This window comes from Denticeps clupeoides, chromosome 13 (genome assembly GCF_900700375.1).
Source record: "Denticeps clupeoides chromosome 13, fDenClu1.1, whole genome shotgun sequence".
In the NCBI taxonomy this organism is placed as follows: Eukaryota; Metazoa; Chordata; class Actinopteri; order Clupeiformes; family Denticipitidae; genus Denticeps; species Denticeps clupeoides.
This window is the reverse complement of record NC_041719.1, coordinates 3097037-3116008: the sequence shown is the minus strand read 5'-3', so window position 1 is coordinate 3116008 and position 18972 is coordinate 3097037. Positions and strand designations below refer to the sequence as shown.

The 18972-nt window shown below is 47.9% G+C and overlaps 1 protein-coding gene across 1 annotated transcript; it reads left to right on the top strand.

Moving 5' to 3' along the window:
- Nucleotides 1-138: 138 nt before the first annotated feature.
- Nucleotides 139-2478, top strand: mrps23 (mitochondrial ribosomal protein S23). The gene is made up of 5 exons (XM_029001394.1): nucleotides 139-209; nucleotides 293-472; nucleotides 1369-1446; nucleotides 1535-1661; nucleotides 2238-2478. The coding sequence occupies exons 1-5, from the start codon at nucleotides 166-168 to the stop codon at nucleotides 2364-2366; spliced, it is 558 nt and encodes a 185-aa protein (XP_028857227.1). The 5' UTR covers nucleotides 139-165; the 3' UTR covers nucleotides 2367-2478.
- The last annotated feature ends 16494 nt before the right edge of the window (nucleotides 2479-18972 follow it).

Here is an 18972-nt window from a genome sequence, read left to right as displayed (position 1 = left end):
AAGTTCAATCACCTATTTTTTTATTTGTCATATCAATATTTCGGATAAAATTCAAGTTGCTCTTTATTTCAGTCCCCGCATAAAAAATCGGTTTCTGTGTCCGCCGCTCAGTTTGTCCCGGCGGCAGCTCCGTACTGCGCCCCGTGACCCGGAAGTGGTGCCGTGATGGCTGGCAGCCGGCTGGAGAAGTTCGGCACCGTCTACTCGCGGTAAGCGGCGGCCGGTTCCGAACCGGGTTCGAACGGTCCGGTCCGGTTCGGTCCGTACGCGTCACCTTCTCGCTCGCTTGCAGGGTTCGGGACCTGATGCGCGCCGGCGTCATCAAGCGGCGGCAGAAGCCCGTCTGGTTCGACGTGTACGCCGCCTTTCCGCCCAGGAGGAGTCCCGTGTACGTGCCGCCGCAGACGCGGCCGCGGAGGGACGCGGAGCAGCGGGTGCCGGACATCTTCTACAAGGAGGACCTGATCCGGGCGTGAGACGATCTTTATATGCTCTCAAAAAACCAAGAGGTTAACATGTAGAATCTAACCTGGTGCCCGGGTTCGAACCCCTGAGCAGGACACTGAACCACGAGTGTCTCCAGGGGGACTGTCCCCGTCACTACTGACCGTAAACTGGCATGATGATGAAACCTTCTGGCCTTTGCTGTCAGTCGTGGCCTAGCGGTTAAGGAAGCGGCCCCGTAATCAGAAGGTCGCCGCTTCGAATAGCGATCCGCCAAGGTGCCATTGAGGTGCCACTGAGCAAAGCACCGTCCCCACACACTGGCGACTGTCACGGCTGCTCACCAAGGGTGAAGGTTAAAAGTAGAGGACACATTTCACCGTGTGCTGCGCTGCAGTGTTTCACCATGACAATCACGTCACTTTCATTAAATACAGGGGACCCATTTCACCATGTTACCGCGAGCTGTGCTGCACTGTTTCACCATAACAATCATGTCACTTTCATTAAATACAGGGGACCCATTTCACCATGTTACCGCGAGCTGTACTGCACTGTTTCACCATAACAATCATGTCACTTTCATTAAATACAGGGGACACATTTCACCGTGTTACCGCGAGCTGTGCTGCACTGTTTCACCATAACAATCATGTCACTTTCATTAAATACAGGGGACCCATTTCACCATGTTACCGCGAGCTGTGCTGCACTGTTTCACCATGACAATCATGTCACTTTCATTAAATACAGGGGACCCATTTCACCATGTCACCACGTGCTGCGCTGCACTGTTTCACCATAACAATCACGTCACTTTCATTAAATACAGGGGACACATTTCACCGTGTTACCGCGAGCTGCGCTGCACTGTTTCACCATGACAATTACTTCACGTTCTTTCTTCTTCTCGCTGTGTTGCAGGAAATTCTACCAGGCGTACGGAAGCGGCCCGAAAGCCTTCGATCTGTCCAGAGCAAACTTTGTGTCGACGTGTCAAAGGTGCGCCGTCTCGAGCGCCGTCTTTACTTCCACGGCCCGCGCGGGTCCCTCTGCCGCCTGACCACCTGCTCTGGGGTTTTGAGTGCAGGTTCGTGGAGAAGTACAGCGAGTTGGAGGCCAGAGGGGAGTTTGAGGAGGACGCGCTGTTCAATGAGGCTGGGAAGGCGCTGCTGGCTGAGGGCGTCGTCCTGAAGAGGAAGAGCGGGTCGTCACCGGTAAAGACTGAGAAACGTGTCCTCTGTATTTAAACATTTACATTTACAGCGTTTACCAGACGCCCTTATCCAGAGCCACTTACAATCAGTAGTTACAGGGACAGTCCCCCCCTGGAGACACTCAGGGTTAAGTGTCCTGCTCAGGGACACGATGGTAGTAAGTGGGGTTTGAACCCGGGTCTTCTGGTTCATAGGCGAGTGTGTTACCCACTAGGCTTCTAGCACCACTACCACCATAACCATCACCCTTGGTGATCAGTGGGCTGCCATGAAAGACGTGTGGGGACGGGACCTTCATCAAGGGGATTCGAACCGGCAACCTTACGATTAACGAGTCCATTTCCACTATGGCACATGCAGTCAGTTTATAGCAAGTTACAAATCACAGGAGCTTAGATGCCAGGGAGATTTGTGTCCTTTTTAAATGCACCGCGAAACAGACGCCGTTCCTCTAGGACCATGATGCAACACGCAGCAAAAAAAAGGCAATTTGCATACGTTACCGCTGAACGTCGGCATCCACACACGGCCGACCGCTAGAAAGAGACATGGTCACCGTGTGCGTCTTGCCTGCAGGGGGCAGCAGAGCTCCGGGACCCGGTGCTGGATATGAAGCTGACCGACATGCTGGCTGCAGAGAAGCACGGCGACAGTTCGGGCGGGACGCCGGCGGCGAGGGAGTCAGACCACTGGCTGCCGGTTTGAACCATGTGACCTCTGAGCCACACCTTCATGCGTTGCGCCACCCCAAAGGAATAAACGCTTTGTGCATCATTGTTACAGTCAGAAATAATAAAAATGTATTTGTGTGTCTGTATATGAGCTTGTGTATCTCCACCCTCGGAAATTTACCTTTGGACTGTTTTTACGACGGTTTTATGTCTAAAAAATGAAAATGACTGGTTTTGACAACCAGGATCTTGTAATTCGTCTGGATTTTCAGAGCAAAGCTAGATCACTTTTATCCAGATCTGGTTTACTAGTTACTTTAAACGGAACCCACAGTGTGAAGAACAACTGGCAGACCTGAAATAACCGTAGCACATACAGTACAGGCCAAACGTTTGGACACCTTCTCATTCAAGGTGTTTTCTTTATCTTCATGACCATTTACGTTGGTAGATTCTCGCTGAAGGCATCAAAACTATGAATGAACACATGTGGAGTTCTGTACTTAACAAAAAAAGGTGAAATAAGTGAAAAGATGTTTTATATTCTAGTTTCTTTGCTCTGATTACTGCTTTGCACACTCTTGGCATTCTCTCGATGAGCTTCAAGAGGTCGTCACCTGAAATGCTTCTCCAACAGTCTTGAAGGAGTTCCCAGAGGTGTTTAGCACTTGTTGGTACAGCTCACCCCAAACCATCTGGATTGGGTTCAGGTCCGGTGACTGTGGAGGTCAGGTCTCCACTTTTTGTTAAGTACATAACTCCACATGTGTTCATTCATAGTTTTGATGCCTTCAGTGAGAATCTACCAACGTAAATGGTCATGAAAATAAAGAAAACACATTGAATGAGAAGGTGTGTTCAGACTTTTGGCCTGTACCGTTACACAGCCAGATTCTCGCATTGAAACAATTCTTTCCACTGCCACTGTCCTAGTTCAGCAACGGTCCATCATGAGCAAACATGCTTTTGTGGTCAATTTTCAAGTTTCACCTTTTAAAATCCACACTGAATCCAGCTTTGTGTTGGGATCAGGATTATCCTTTTTTTTTTCCAAATTCCAAATTCAAACTAACATTTTTGAACGACAGATTAGATTAAAACTGAGATTTGACTAGATGATCTGATCTGATCTGATTCCAAAATCCACTAGATGTTCGAACTGCCGAGATCTTCGAGCTGAAAAACCTTCTCTTTTAGAAAATATTTGGGCTAAAAGAGCTCTAACAGACACTCTCAATATTTCTTTAAAAAATGTGAACGGCATCTACAGATCGGCTCCCAGTGAACCAGACCAGGGTTTTCAATGGTGGAGATTTAAAGCACTTTTGTAAGTTGCTCCACCACCTTCTCGTCTACCTCTGTCTCCAGGCCGCGGCGGATCGTGGTGCCATCCTGTTGCCACGTGGCACAGATGTCGCCGTTCCTCACAACCGGGTCTCAGGCAGGCGATGGCACGCACGTCTGGGTTATAAACGATGCCAGTTGTGCCACGCCTAGCAGCTGCAGCTGGGCCCTCCCACCTCAGAAACCCGTTCACCTTAAAAACGTCTTAAACGCACCAATTTCCTGAAGAACCTTAAAAAAGATAAACAGACTTATTGAAATGTTAACATTGTGAAGTTGAATGCAAGTTTTAGATAATTGTAAGCACTTAAATCTGGATGTCTAGCATTTTTAATACTTTTAATTAATTCCTAAGGTCAGAAGCAATCCTAGATTTCTGTTATTTCTTTCAATTTGAACACTCGTGTTTCTTTGAAACACCTATATATTTACATTTACATTTAAGGCATTTGGAAGATGCCAGACTTAGAACATGCTTCCGTGTTACAATCTATGAAGTGATCATTTCTGGTTCATTAGGACCCCCAACTATGAATACAATCTTTTTATTCACTGTATAATATCTATAACATTATTCATTTATAACATTTATTAATGTATAATATCTGTAACAGTGTGTATGGTGGGTCAGGCTGTAAGACTTCACACAATCACACAAGCTCACCCGGTGTGTGTGTGAATGTGTGTGTGATTGTGTGGTTAGAACAGTAATTAATCAGCTGCTTGTGTTTTACAGGCTGTAGTTGTGTGATGATGTGTGTGTATATATGAGTGATGGGGTGTGTGTGAGGGATTGTGTGATGGTGTGTGTGTATGAGTAATGGTGTGATTGTGTGTGTGTGTGTATGAGTGATTGTGTGATGGTGTGTATGTGTGATGGTGTGTGTATGAGTGATTGTGTGATGGTGTGTGTGTGTGATGGTGTGTGTGTTTATGAGTGATTGTGTGTGTGATGGTGTGTGTGTGTATGTGTGATGGTGTGTGTGTATGAGTGATTGTGTGATGGTGTGTATGTGTGATGGTGTGTGTGTTTATGAGTGATTGTGTGATGGTGTGTGTGATGGTGTGTGTGTATGAGTGATTGTGTGATGGTGTGTGTGTGTATGAGTGATGGTGTGATGGTGTGTGTGTATGAGTGATTGTGTGATGTGTGTGTGTGTATGAGTAATGGTGTGATTGTGTGTGTGTGTGTGAGTGATGTGTGATGTGTGTGTGTGTATGAGTGATGGTGTGATGGTGTGTGTGTGTGTATGAGTGATTGTGTGATGGTGTGTATGTGTGATGGTGTGTGTGTGTATGAGTGATTGTGTGATGGTGTGTGTATGAGTGATTGTGTGTATGTGTGATGGTGTGTGTGTTTATGAGTGATTCTGTGATGGTGTGTGTGTGTGTGTGTGTGATGGGTGTGTGTGTATGAGTGATTGTGATGGTGTGTGTGTGTGATGGTGTGTGTGTGTGTGTGTGAGTGATTGTGTGTGTGTGTGTGATGGTGTGTGTGTGTATGAGTGATTGTGTGATGGTGTGTGTGTGTGATGGTGTGTGTGTGTATGAGTGATGGTGTGTGTGTATGAGTGATTGTGTGATGGTGTGTGTGTGTGTATGAGTGATTGTGTGATGGTGTGTGTGTGTATGAGTGATGGTGTGTGTGTATGAGTGATTGTGTGATGGTGTGTGTGTATGAGTAATGGTGTGATGGTGTGTGTATGAGTGATGGTGTGGTGGGTGAGTTGATGGATGTGTGATGGTGTGTGTGTATGAGTGATGGTGTGATGGTGTGTGTGTATGAGTGATTGTGTGATGGTGTGTGTGTATGAGTAATGGTGTGATGGTGGGTGTGTGTGTATGAGTGATTGTGTGATGGTGTGTGTGTGTATGAGTGATTGTGTGATGGTGTGTGTGTGTGTGTGTGTGTGTGTGATTGGTGTGTGTGTGTGTGTGTGTGTGTGTGTGATGGTGTGTGTGTGTGTATGAGTGATTGTGTGATGGTGTGTGTGTGTTAATTGATGCCGCTGCGTGTGTTGTACAGGCGCTCCGCCATTCTGCTGTGATTCGTCTTCTCTCTGCTGTCTCCAGTTAATGAAACATTAAATGAAGCGTCTGCTGCTCCGCTCCTCTATTCAGCACCGCGCCTTGTGAATGAGGCTGATTTGTTCTGCCGGGTTTCTCGTTCCTTTTATTTTCTCTTCCTCCGTCTCTCCTTTCACTCGGCGCCGCTCGTCCTGTCAAAAGAACCCCATCTCTCCATTTCGCGGCGGATCTCCATTGTTTCGGCATATTGTGCGCGGTGAGAAGCGGCTTGTCTGTCAGGGTAACGGACAGATCTCGTCCCCGAGTCCATCCTGCACACTGCTGAGAAATCGTGGGACACCGTGTCCAAATAGCTTTGCCGGCAAAACGTCCCTGACCCCTGAAGGTCCCCGACACCGATCCTCGGGTAGCGGGACCCCCGAAGGCCACACCCCACAGACGCCCGGTGGGCCCGACGCCTGGAGAACTCTTCCCTGCATAGCGCTCATGTCCATCTTCTGGACCCGGGTCAGGCGTGGGACCCGAGACGTCCCCTCCCTGGCCCGGCGAGGATCTGAGGGGCTACGCCGCGCCTTAAATGATTACCCACGCCGCCATCACCATTTTAAGTATGCAATTACTGTGGAAGGCGGGCGGCGGGGGATTGCGGCGCTTGTGTTGGGGCGCCGGGGCGCTCTTCCCCCGGCTCCCCATCAGCCTGTATTTACTGTCAGTGATGAGATATTGATTGGCTGGGACATGTCACCGCTGAGTTATGGGCCCGAGCTCGCGCCGCCGCGCCCGCCACTCGGTGGCACTGCAGTCCCGCGCAGGCAGAGCCGGACGGGCGGGTTATGGCGGATCTGAAGGTTATTGTTTTTGCGGGACAACTTCAGACAGCAGCCATGGGGAGCGCATGAAACCCCTGCAGCATCATCACCACCATCATCATCATCATCATCGTCATCGTGGTGTCCCGGCATGATGCAGCGTGCATCTCTGGAAAGGCCGATGAAGGTCGCGCGCTGCGGCGGCTCTTCCGCTTCCCAACACGTCTTTTTATGGAAGCGCCACGTTTGTCCTCCGCAGAGTTTGTAACGGCGGTGTCCATCTTCTGGACCCGGGTCAGGCGTGGGACCCGAGACGTCCCCTCCCTGGCCCGGCGAGGATCTGAGGGGCTACGCCGGAAGCGCCACGTTTGTCCTCCGCAGAGTTTGTAACGGCGGTGTCCCTTTGTGTGGTTGAGGGTGTGAGTGACGGGCCGGCTGATCTACAGAGCTCACACACACTCACACACACACTCACACACACACTCACACACACACACACACACCGTCGGCTGCGGAGCGGAGGCCCAGGTGTTGCCGGAATTAGGAAATAAGAGGCGTGAAAGTGGAGGCGGCTACGGAAGCATGACGGTCGCCGGCGGTAAAGGGCTCTATATGAATACATTTTTAAAAGGGTTGGGGGGGGGGGTATCTTACAAACGCCCCCCCCCCCCGTCCACGCGCTAATACAACGGAGGGGAGGAAATAGAGACAACTGGAGGAGAGCGGTGATTGACAGCGGCGGCGTCCTCTTCATCCCCATTCTAAAGCCGGCCGTGCCAAATGCCACCGGATACATTATGCTCCCGCATCTGCAGAAATGGAGGGGGGGGGGCAGCGTCATCTGTTCTGTCATCCTGATGGACACAGGTGGCCTTCCTTATAACGGACAGTTCTACTTTTGAAAAGAGTAGTGTGTGTGTGTGTGTGTGTGTGTGTGTGTGTGTGTGTTGGTGAGAGCCGCAGTCCTGTCCAATTCTTCTCATTATTATGGACCAATTTGCATATTTTTATCCTCCAAATATTTAAAACAAGGTCTTTTTTGTTTTGTTTTTTTACTTAAAAAATGGCGGTTAATTGTCGGCTCTGACGAATCACGGCGAGGGTCTGAAGATGGCCCCGCCATCGATTTCCTGCCGAGGAGGAACCAACTCCGGCCGCCTCCTCGTCCGTCCCGCACGCCACCGTTCGTCCCCGAATTACGCGTCGCGGTGCCCACCGCCAATCACTCGGCCCCGCTCCGCAATCACCGTCCACTTCAGGCCGTCCGGCTGGGGCCGAGGGGTTGATTAGTGGCGGCGGTGACTAACCGCGCCACTCCAGATAATCCCTGGCGATTAGCGTAAGGTCAAGTGCGCGGATGTTTCTGTAAACAGGCCGCGTGGTAGCAGCCGAGGGCCCGGCGGCGCCGGCGGTGCGGCGGCGGCGGTGGGGATCGATGGCAGGTTGGGCCCACCGGGGGCTCGGAGACCTTTTCAGTGTTTGTTCCAGCCTGCTGCAGGGGCGCGGCGGCCGCGGCGATCGACCGAGGGCCGGCTGGCTTGCGTACTAGTTGTTATTTTTGTTTGTTGGTTTGATTATTCCCGACTCTCGAGGCCTCGGCGTGAATCATGATGCCCATAAATCGGGGAGCGAGGCTGCTTTTATTTCCAGGCGTAAGGTCGCGCCCCTCGTCCCCCCGACCGCAAAAACCAGTTCTGATGATTCAGCTCAGTTCAATAGGAACAATACGGAATTTATAACCTGTTCTGGACGTTAAACTGGGACGTTTGCACATTGCACCACCACTAGGGGCAGTGGTGGCCTAGCGGTTAAGGAAGCGGCCCTGTAATCAGAAGGTTGCTGGTTCGAATCCCGATCCGCCAAGGTACCACTGAGCAAAGCCCCGTCCCCACACACTGCTCCCCGGGCGCCTGTCATGGTCCCCACTGCTCACTCAGGGTGATGGGTTAAATGCAGAGGACAAATTTCACTGTGTGCACCGTGTGCTGTGCTGCTGTGTATCACATGTGACAATCACTTCACTTTACTTTTTACTGTACTTTACTTACACCTCATGTCCGGATTTCCATTTACCTGTATATTACACATGTAGGTGTGTATCTTTATTATACCTGCTTTATTTTCACCGCATGAGTACGAAGGTGCAGCTGACAAATAAGCTTCTTGAATCCTGAATCCTGGTTTTGTCGCTCTGACGCCTTGACATATATAACGTGCTTCTTGTCTGCAAATGCACGACAAAGAAACATTTTTTTTCTTCATAAGCCTCTGCTGTTGCATAACGCAGTTATTAAATAGAGAGCAAGGTTCACGATGTTAATAATGGTGCATCTCAAGATAAAGGTCATTTCCTAAATTTAATTTCAGCCGTTCTGTCCCAACTGACATTACTGATGATTCTGTGTTTGTTTTAAATTTTGACATTGATTTTAAGAAACATTCTAATAATTTGAGGTCACTTTACATGTAATACATATGAATAAAATGACAGAAATCACAGAATTTCTTACTGACCCATGATGCATCCTGTTTCTTGTGAGACTTTCATGCATATTCAGCCAGAGAGTCTTGTGCTTAATGAGATCATGTCCAATGTCAAGTACCGGTTGCATCATGATTCTTTCTGCAGGACCACCGCCCTGCACCATCTGCATGCTCCACTCACGACGCTGGGATTCGAAACGCTGCGAAATGCACCCACGAATCCACTTCCTGCCACAATGGAAAAACGCTGCTTTTTGACCAGAGTGGGTGTTGAAAAGACCCCGAGCGAATTACGGCCCCCGCCGCGGTGGCGCAGATCTCTCGGTTTAACACCCCTCCCTGGTGGCTCACGGGCGTGTGGAGGAGGCCGCCGGCTTCGTCCGGGGCCTCGGGGGTTAAAGGCCTTCGCTCCCGATGCGCCCCTCTTCACCGCTGAGCCACCTGATCCGGCCCGCCGTAATTTGCACGGCGGGCGACTTCATTTTCCAGCCGCATTGAAATGCGGCGGCACGGCCCCGGGCCACATCGCCTCCAGGTTTGTTTGCTCTTCCCATGTCACCGGCAGCTAACCTTTTTCTCGCATGACACAATTCCAAATAATTAGCCCCTGATAATTAATCCTTGTGAAAATGGCTCCCTAATAAGCGTAAATTGCGTATAACAGCCTTTCGCTTAAGGTTGCTTTTCTCGAGTCTAATCAGAGGTTCACAATTAAGCTGGAAAGTGGCTCCTCGGGCCCCGGCAGCACGTTACGGCCCGTAATTGCTCGGCCCTCCGCGCCTTTTTTTCCCCTACCCCCCTAAATATTAATATTAAGCGCGAAGGCCTTGCTGCTTCGTCTGTCCGCATCCGCCGCCACGGAGATTTATTACTGACAGAAAACACTATTAATATACTCTGTTCGATGTATGTGTGCTATTGTGAGCTCTGGACGGAAGACTCACCCTACAACATTTTATGTGTCACAAAACAGTGACTCCTGCAGTGCAACGTGGGAAGTTGGCCTGTTGCACTATTCCATTTATTGCTTATTTATTAGGGATATTAACCGAGTTTCATGTTGTATCATGACACACAGTCACAATTTGCAGTGTACAGTGTACACTTTATATGAATAATTTAAAACAGGAACCAACTGAAAACGTGTGAAAGAAAGTGCTGCTGGGTGATTATTAGTAAGTGCTGTTTTTCCACCTTCATTCATTAAAATCCCAGAGAACAAATAGAATTTGAGACCTTTATTTCTGTCCAAATTGAACTTGTTATATATTCTTATCTCAACTATTATTATCGTGTGTTATTCTATATATGCCTTATTATTATTATTATTATCACATGTAATCTACGGTTGTATCCATGCACGGCCAAAAGCCAAATTATACATATTCCTGGTATATCATTACGAACTGTAAATATACAGAAATGAATAGTGTGTGGGTTCCATGATGTCGTTAATTCTGTTAAGTCTGGTTGTTAATCGCCTAATATGACCAGTTTTGGGCCTTTTAGTGTTTGTGAATCTATGGTGGTGGAAAGGTGGTAGCGGTAGGGTGGTAGCAGCTGAACCCTGAGCAAGACACAATTATTGACATTTACGGCATTTACCAGACGCCCTTATCCAGACCGACTTAAAATCAGTAGTGATGGGGGGACAGTCTCCCTGGGGACACTCGGGGTTAAGTGTCCTGCTCAGGGACACAATGATAGTAAGTGGGGTTTGAACCCGGGACATTATGGTCTTCTGGTTCATCAGCGGGTATCTCCTACCACTAACTACTGTACCTACTGACTGTAAGTCGCTCTGTAAAAACTTAGGCAACAAATGAGAGAGAGCTGTTTCTCTCCCATGGTGTGGGCGTGGCCTAAATGTGCTTGACATGTTAAGTAGTTTCACGGACACAACTTTAATCTAATCTGGAATCTTCTCACCGAACACATCTCGCATATCCAGTGCGTGAGTTTTATTCCACTTCCTGATGGCCCTTTCAGAACCACCGTTCTTCAATCGTATCTTTTCGTTCCCCCTCACCGTCGCATAGTCTGAGTGATTAATTATGATTGGTGTGTTACTGCTCACCAGAGCATAACAAATCGCCATTATGTTGTTTTGCTGAGTCTAATTTAATTGGCACATTGTCACAAAAGTAATTATCTCTCATTTATATTGATGCCATAAGCTCGAGGAGTCGAGAGCACCTGCTGCCACCAGCCAGGCTAAAAATAACCGCGAGCCGGGTGACTCCCCTCTCCAGCCGGTCTGACGGGGAGGCAGGGACACTCCATTACCTGGACACCGGGGCAGGCGATGAGGCCGCTGGACTGACAACGTTTCAACTGTGGAGATTTTAATGTCAAGACAGGAGAGAATTAATGAAATTCTGAATTTCAGTGGACCTTAATAGCTTTAATAACTGCCGTGTCACAGAAAGCCAGGATCAATGCCTCTTATTGGTAATTGGATAATTCCCCCAACAATTATATCTGCACATCAACCGTTCCATTTTCAGAAGGAACTAAATAAATATATGTAAACGCAGGTGAACCCCAACTCTCAGTTGCAAAGGATTATGGACCAAGGTACGTTTTTACGTTGGTTTAAAGTCCAGATGTCTTTAAACCGAAGGACAACTCAATAAATATGAATTACATGTGCTTTCATACAACTAATCACACTAATCTATAATTATTCCGGCAAGTCCCTTGATTTATAGGCATCTTCGTGCCACTGTTTCTTCCCACTCAAATGTATCCCCGAACTGAACCAAGTTTGAGAACCCTTGTCTGAACATCATAAGTTCTTTTTATATCACCATACCAGAGCTTTTTTTTGTCCTTTCCTCCCATTTGCAGCCAGCTGATTACCTGCATCGGTCCAGGAGGGCTCATTCTATCAGAAGCCTCCTCTGATGCAGGGTGAAGTCCAATGCCTGCACCGCTGAGGGTCTGCAGCCCATCACGGGGACCTTCGGTTCCCTGAGTTTCAATCAGGTCTTCATGGGTGACGTGCTGACAGCAGGAGTCAGTCGGAGGTCACCTCAGCCATGTCTTCCCTTCCTCATGTTACTGGAGACCCCCGACTCGGTATTCCCAGTTCATCTCCCATTACGCTGCAGCGCCTGACCGGAATGTGGAGCTTCTGCACCTCAGGGTTCTACTCTGAACTACCAGGAGCAGCTACCACGTGATATTTAGGTTCTAGTTGTTGTTCTTGTTCACAGCCAAATGGTCCTCTGTGTTTTTCACTGGTCCTCAACAATAATCTGGGCCGTGCCAATAGGAACGATTTACATTTACTACTTTACATCTAAGAGCCATACTTTTTACTTTTAAAACCATTTATACGCTTTATTTTAATGCCGCCATAAGTTAAGATGACCTTTATAAATTTTCGGTATAGGGAGGAAATTAGCGTTTAGCTGTTTTATTTAATTTTGCATTTTTAAGATCGTTTGTGGTGATGTTCAGGTTTAGTCCATTAATTACTACAATTTTTTTTGCTATTAATAGTTATTGTTTTTTTTATTAGGAAATAGCAGAATTAGCACCTATATTTGTTCTGTCTGTACTCCTTACTTGATGACTACTTTTTACCTATTTTGAAATAACGCTGCTCCACCCACCTCTTCAGACTCTGGACCTCTTCCTCTGTCCAGATGGAGTAGATGTGGAGTGATGCGTGGACAGGAACGGTACTGGACTAGTTGGGGCCTGGACGCCACCGTTACCTAAATCCCTCCTCTGCCCAGGCCTGTTAGTGTGAAGACGTGACCAGGCACTTTTCCCTCCACCGCGGCGGTGGAGGACGCGTCCCTCAGTGCTCATTCCGTATTAATGTCTGTCAGCAGTGATCTCTAGCGGGGATTGAGTGCAGACACTTGGGGGAGGCGTGTAATGAGAATCTTTAATATCGCCTGTCTCACTCGGCTGCAGATGAGATTGTTCGAGGCTAAACTCCATAATATGCTAAAATACTATTTATTTCCAAACACGCCGGTGGCGTCTCATTTCGTCTCCTCCGCCGCCGCCGCCACTCCATCTTTCGGCCACCAGACTCTCCCAGCCTCTCTCCACTCGTCACCTTGGCCACGTGGTCCAGAGGATCTGCCTGACTTGAGGGAGGTCATCTGGCTTCCACCGAAAATACAGTATTCACGTACAGTACCAGCCCCGCCAGCAAGTAATCAGCTGGTAAGTAATGTGACACTTTTCTTGGGGCCGCGGTAATAAGAGGAAGGAGAATTTCACATTTTCTCTCATCGTTTCTTTTTTTTCTGTCCCCGTGCCCATGAATAACATTAAAAATGGAAAGCGTCTGAGCTGGGGGAGACGGTGATGGAACGGCTCTTATTAATTATCCTTTTAAATAAATAATGCCGCCTCATCTCCTATCTGTCCGTTCTCTGTTTAACCTCCCCCTCCATCCGCAGCCGTGCACCTGATCAATCGCTCAAGGACAGGCTGCACATCTCCTGGGGGTGAACAGTTTTTCCGGGACGGCTTCCGTTTGGCCGTCAGCAGGGAGGGAACAGCTTGCTAAATCGGGGAGCTCTTTAAGATCCTTTTGGTGTGAGTCAGTGTTCCAGAGTTTGATTAACAGCACTTTTTTTTTTTTTTTTAAAGCGGACCCCTCTCCAGCATTACGGCTGCTTATATTAGAGAAAGCATAGATACTTGCCTACAAACCAGACGACCACAGAGTTCCAGGTTCAAATCCCACTTACTACCATTGTGTCCCTGAGCAAGACACTTAACCAGAGGGTTTCTTGGAAATGCTGTACATTTAAACTTTTAAAAGACTTTTTAGGCAGTATGCGCAGTGTGTGGGGACGGTGCTTTGCTCAGTGGCACCTCAGTGGCACCTTGGCGGGTCGGGATTCGAACCCACAACCTTCCGGTTACAACCGGCCACTTCCTTAACCGCTAGGCCATCACTGGCCCATTTGCAATAGCTTTAATAGTTTATTGTTATAGATTAAATCCCATCATTTGTCTACTTCTGGTTGGTGGAAGCCTAGTGGGTAAGACACTCACCAGACAACCCAGGTTCAAATCCCACTTACTACCATTGTGTCCCTGAGCAAGACACTTAACCCTGAGTGTCTCCAGGGGGGGACATTTCCTGTAAATACTGACTCTGCATAAGGGCGTCTGATAAAAGCTGGAAATGTAAATGCACTTCTGTGCTTTTTTTTCAGGAACATCATATAATATTGCTAAATTGTTGACAGATTGCCAGTGCCACGTCATTGATAATGTGTTATGTTATTTGTGAGAAATTAAGACAAAGTCAAGGAATCTTAAATTCAAATTATAATAATTTGCATCACTGCAAACACTGAAACATATCAAACAGAGAAAGATACCACAAAACGCATAATATGTATATTTTATGATGTATAATACACATCCGTGTATTAAATCTAGTCAAAGATGGCTTACCTGCTATTGCGCCCCCTTAAGGGAAAATCCGAAAGAAGCCGACGATTGAAATATATCTAGCCAACATGAGACATGCAGTATGTTCACAATACAGATTTTTGGCTGGACTTTGGCAAGGGGGTACATTAAAATCTCTCAGTCAGGTATACAAAATGACCCAGATCACCTTGTACATTAATAATCAGACAGCTCCATCTAGTGGTGCTTCCTTATATGACATTGAATATCAATCAACCTCTGCATTGTAGAACATTTTTCTATTGATTGATGCTTCAGAGATATGAAAATGGAATTGTGTTTTCAATCATGTGACCTCTGTGAAACCAGTCAAGTGACCTCAGATAAAATCTGTATGTGCTGATAAACAGGCCTTCAAGAATAGTGAAGGTGTATTTCTGGACAGATAGTGACGACTGTGGGACACCAACATGACCCTAATGACGCTGTCAATCTTGCCATTCAGCTGTATCTATCTCCTGACATGTCAGGCTTTAAACAGCTGCCTTCTTAAATCCGGGCCAAAAGGTGACAAAGGAAGAAATAATCCATGAGAAGGGGAATAAAAGAAGTGCTGTTTCGGCATTGATGGGCGCGGCGCCGAAGCTGTCTCTGATAATCTTATCTGGTGGCGATGCGAGGCGGACTGGAACAAAAAGCGGGTCGCGGCGCGCCGGAGGTCGCCGGGGCTGCAGATTGCGCAGCTGTCCGGCGCGGAGACAGTTTCCATGGAAATGATGAATGATGCGCGTCCCGCGCCGTACCTGCGGCCTCTGGGACGCTGATGAATAGGAATGTCTCTGGGATGACGGACTGCCAGGGTCCAGCATTTTAATGTCACAAGATCTGCAGAAGTGCTGAGCGCGGGGGTGGCCGGATTATATGCCTTAAAAAAAATAAAATAAAAAATGTGTGTGTGTGTGTGTGTATATATATATATATATATATATATATATATATAGAGAGAGAGAGAGAGAGAGAGAGAGAGAGAGAGAGTCCTGAAATGTGGCAAAGATAACGCCTTGTGCTGCAGCGTAATTTGGACGCGTGTAGGAATGTGCTTTTCAGGGAGGGGTGTTTGATGAGGAGTCTGTTTGCAAACAGTGAACACAGCAAGACCTTTTGCTTTGCTTGAGGTGGCTGAGTAAGACGAACGACGCCGGCGAAATGCGCCACCCCACAGAAACTCCTTCCCAGCTGGAGCGGAGAGGGATGAGCTTTCTTTTCTTATTCGCGCTTTATTCCTTTCTCCCCGGCCGATTTGTTTTTACGTGTATTACATGGCACCCGCTGAGAAGCTGTAACTTGATAACCTTCACCTTGGTGCTAAATCTCCTCTTCTCCTTTATCTTCTCTTCTGGTCTTCGCCACTGTGCTTCTTGGCGGCCTTCCCCCCCACTCAGTCTCAAAGTTGTGCCTTTTTCAACTCTATTTTCACCCAGGACCAGAGATTTATGGTCAAATCACCTTCAAATTAGGGCACAGTTGCGTTTTATAGGGTCTGACCTATGACATGGAGGCAGAATTCACACACTTCACAGCATTTTGCTAAGAAATACTTGTGATGGATCGGAATGTTGATTCGTTTTTTGTTTTGACAGCCCTGGTTGGCTGAGATGAATCCCGGTAGGCATCTCTACACATCTTTACATTGGTAGATTCTCACTGAAGGCATCAAAACTATGAATGAACACGTGTGGAGTTCTGTACTTAACAAAAAGTGGAGACCTGGCCTCCACAGTCACCGGACCTGAACCCAGTCCAGATGGTTTGGGGTGAGCTGGACCAACAAGTGCTAAACACCTCTGGGAACTCCTTCAAGACTGTCAGGTTACGACCTCTTGAAGCTCATCGAGAGAATGCCAAAAGTGTGCAAAGCAGTAATCAGAGCAAAGAAACTAGAATATAAAACATGTTTTCACTTATTTCACCTTTTTTTGTTAAGTACGTAACTCCACATGTGTTCATTCATAGTTTTGATGCCTTCAGTGAGAATCTACCAACGTAAATGGTCATGAAAATAAAGAAAACACATTGAATGAGAAGGTGTGTCCAGACTTTTATCCTGTACTGTGCTTCTGGTTGGCTGAGATGAATCCCGGTAGGCATCTCTACACATCTTCTTTATTTACAGGTCACAGGGTCACGTGACCAGTTGCTGCTTAGGAACAGCTGGATCCGAGATGAACTACTTAATCACGGATGATAAAGTGACTCTGTAAGGGTTTGTTGTCCCAAGCAGCCAAAAATAAATATTAATGGGGAAACTATCCTTCTTGCTTAAAAAGAGTTATTCACCAGCAGCCGAGTTTACCTCGTTTCGGTAAACATTGGGGAGCGAGGAGTCCTCCTGCACGCCACGCGTGATCTAATTTGGGTCCTGATGAGGAGATTGTTTCCTTCGTTAGACGGGGAAACTTTGGTCCTGGTGGTTTAATTGCTCTCTGCGAGTGGCTGTGGGGCGTTAATGGAACTCCCGCTCGCCGCATTCCCTGCGTTATTGTGCAGAATGAACTGGCTGCTCAGCGCTGGGTTGGGAATAAAGACTAAATGGGGAGATTTATTTGCGGCTATTTACACGCCCACGTTTATTCCTGGGTTTTTAGTCCCGCGGGTTTCCTTTTATTGCAGTCCCTGCATCAGGAATCTTCAGAAACCGCTACGGTGATGTTCTGGATGACCAAGACAGTCCATATCGATTCAAGTTCATGAGCCTTCATATCGTGAATGATCATGAGATACCTTGATCGCCTGGCACATTTGGACAGCTCTCGCTACTGGTATTTATCTGTATCTGTGATGCGTATGGGTGGTAGTAGCCTAGTGGGTAACACACTCGCCTATGAACCAGAAGACCCAGGTTCAAATCCCACTTACTACCATTGTGTCCCTGAGCAAGACACTTAACCCTGAGTGTCTCCAGGGGGGGACTGTCCCTGTAACTACTGATTGTAAGTTGCTCTGGATAAGGGCGTCTGATAAATGCCATAAATGCATAGGTGCTCACGACACCTAACGAATCGCATGCAAGGGTTCTGATCACCGGCAGCCGTCACTCATTCAGTCCAGGTGATCAGAAGCCTTTAAAAGTCTGACTCGGTGCAGCATAGAGGGTTGTGCGTTGAGGACGCGAACCTGCCCGTCCCCGCGCTGTTGGACCTGTTCTCAGTCACGCACCTCCGCGGCGTGTCTCCATCGCATTGTCGGACAGCAGTGAGCCTCCGCCCTTCCGGGTCCCCACCGGTCCCGGCGCCCCAACGCCACGTTTAGAGGGAAGACTGTGGCAGTGTGGCCCGACCTCCACCAGGTCCAGACTTCACCTCTCCAGCGGGGAGTTCAGGACTGTTTGTTTGTGTGTCTCTCTTGTCCGAGTGTCCCTCAGGTGACACATGCTTCCAACAAGATGCCTCTTACGCTACTGCACCAGCCCAGAATCACCAAAACCAGGCTGGCTGGCTGAGTGTCTGGGGCGCCTCCCTGCAAGAAGCAAAGGGGGGAAGCTGCCTGAGGACCCAGGTCCACCTCCGTTCCTGATTCGGCAGAGGAAGCTGCCTGACCGCCCGGGTCCACCAGTGCCTGGACAAAAGGACAAGGTGAACTCTGTTGGCGCCACTGCTAGCCCCACCACCTCATGTGCCTGGTTGTTGGCAAAGTTACCAACAACCAGATCTGCTGTAAAGTTAACAAAATCTCACTTACACTTCTATGATTCTCACCCATTATTATGTAGATCTAATATTAGCGATGTAAGAAAAAGTTATTGATACCAAAAGTCCATGAATTTTAGGATACTTTGGAAATATTGGGAATATCCATCCCAGTTTTTATTCGTACGGCTGCATTAGTGACGTGGCAGGCGGATGCTGAAGCTCCCTGACGTTACCCGGCCTGACCCGCGGGCGGAGCTTCCTTTTTATAAACAGATGGCCTGGTTACTGTAGGACACTACATCTGAGGGGCTGTCAGCCTTGATCCCCGGGTAATGCAGTGCACGCCGCCGTCCACCTCCACCTCCCCTCGCTCATAATTTATGTGCCGGGCGCCACACTCGGGTGCTGTCAAATCGCGGCTTATTGAGTATCTCATGGCCTGATCAATATTTCATGGGATCTTTAGCGAGAGCAGTTTTTAGCCAGGGAGCAGCTCGCCCACCACCACCCCCCCCAGTCCTGCAGGGGCCAGAGAAATTTAGAAAAAAAATCTGAATTTCACGTTTTGTTCCGTTCCTGCTGTGACGATTTACACAATTCTCAAGTTCCCACCAAAAATCAGCAGCAAACGAATCACCTTTCACCTTTTATCAGTTTATTTCCCTGTGATTGGACCAGCAGTTTACCAGCATCTACACCTCCAAGGTCATGAGTTTGATTCCCGGCGCAGACTGTGTGTGTGGAGTCATGTCGGCACTGGACAATGTTTAATTTAAGACATGGAATCAAGTAATATAAATTATGTTAAAACACCACCATCTATATGTATATCAACTGTCAAAGCCCATTGTGACATACATTGTGATTATGGGCTATATAAGAAATAAAT

What these genes read in the sequence shown, in the direction of transcription:
- mrps23 (XM_029001394.1), top strand. Translation starts at nt 166, where the DNA reads ATGGCTGGCAGCCGGCTGGAGAAGTTCGGCACCGTCTACTCGCG. An exon ending in TTCGGCACCGTCTACTCGCG is followed by an intron (nt 210 to 292) that starts GTAAGCGGCGGC and finishes GCTCGCTTGCAG; the next exon opens with GGTTCGGGACCTGATGCGCG. An exon ending in GGAAGAGCGGGTCGTCACCG is followed by an intron (nt 1,662 to 2,237) that starts GTAAAGACTGAG and finishes TCTTGCCTGCAG; the next exon opens with GGGGCAGCAGAGCTCCGGGA.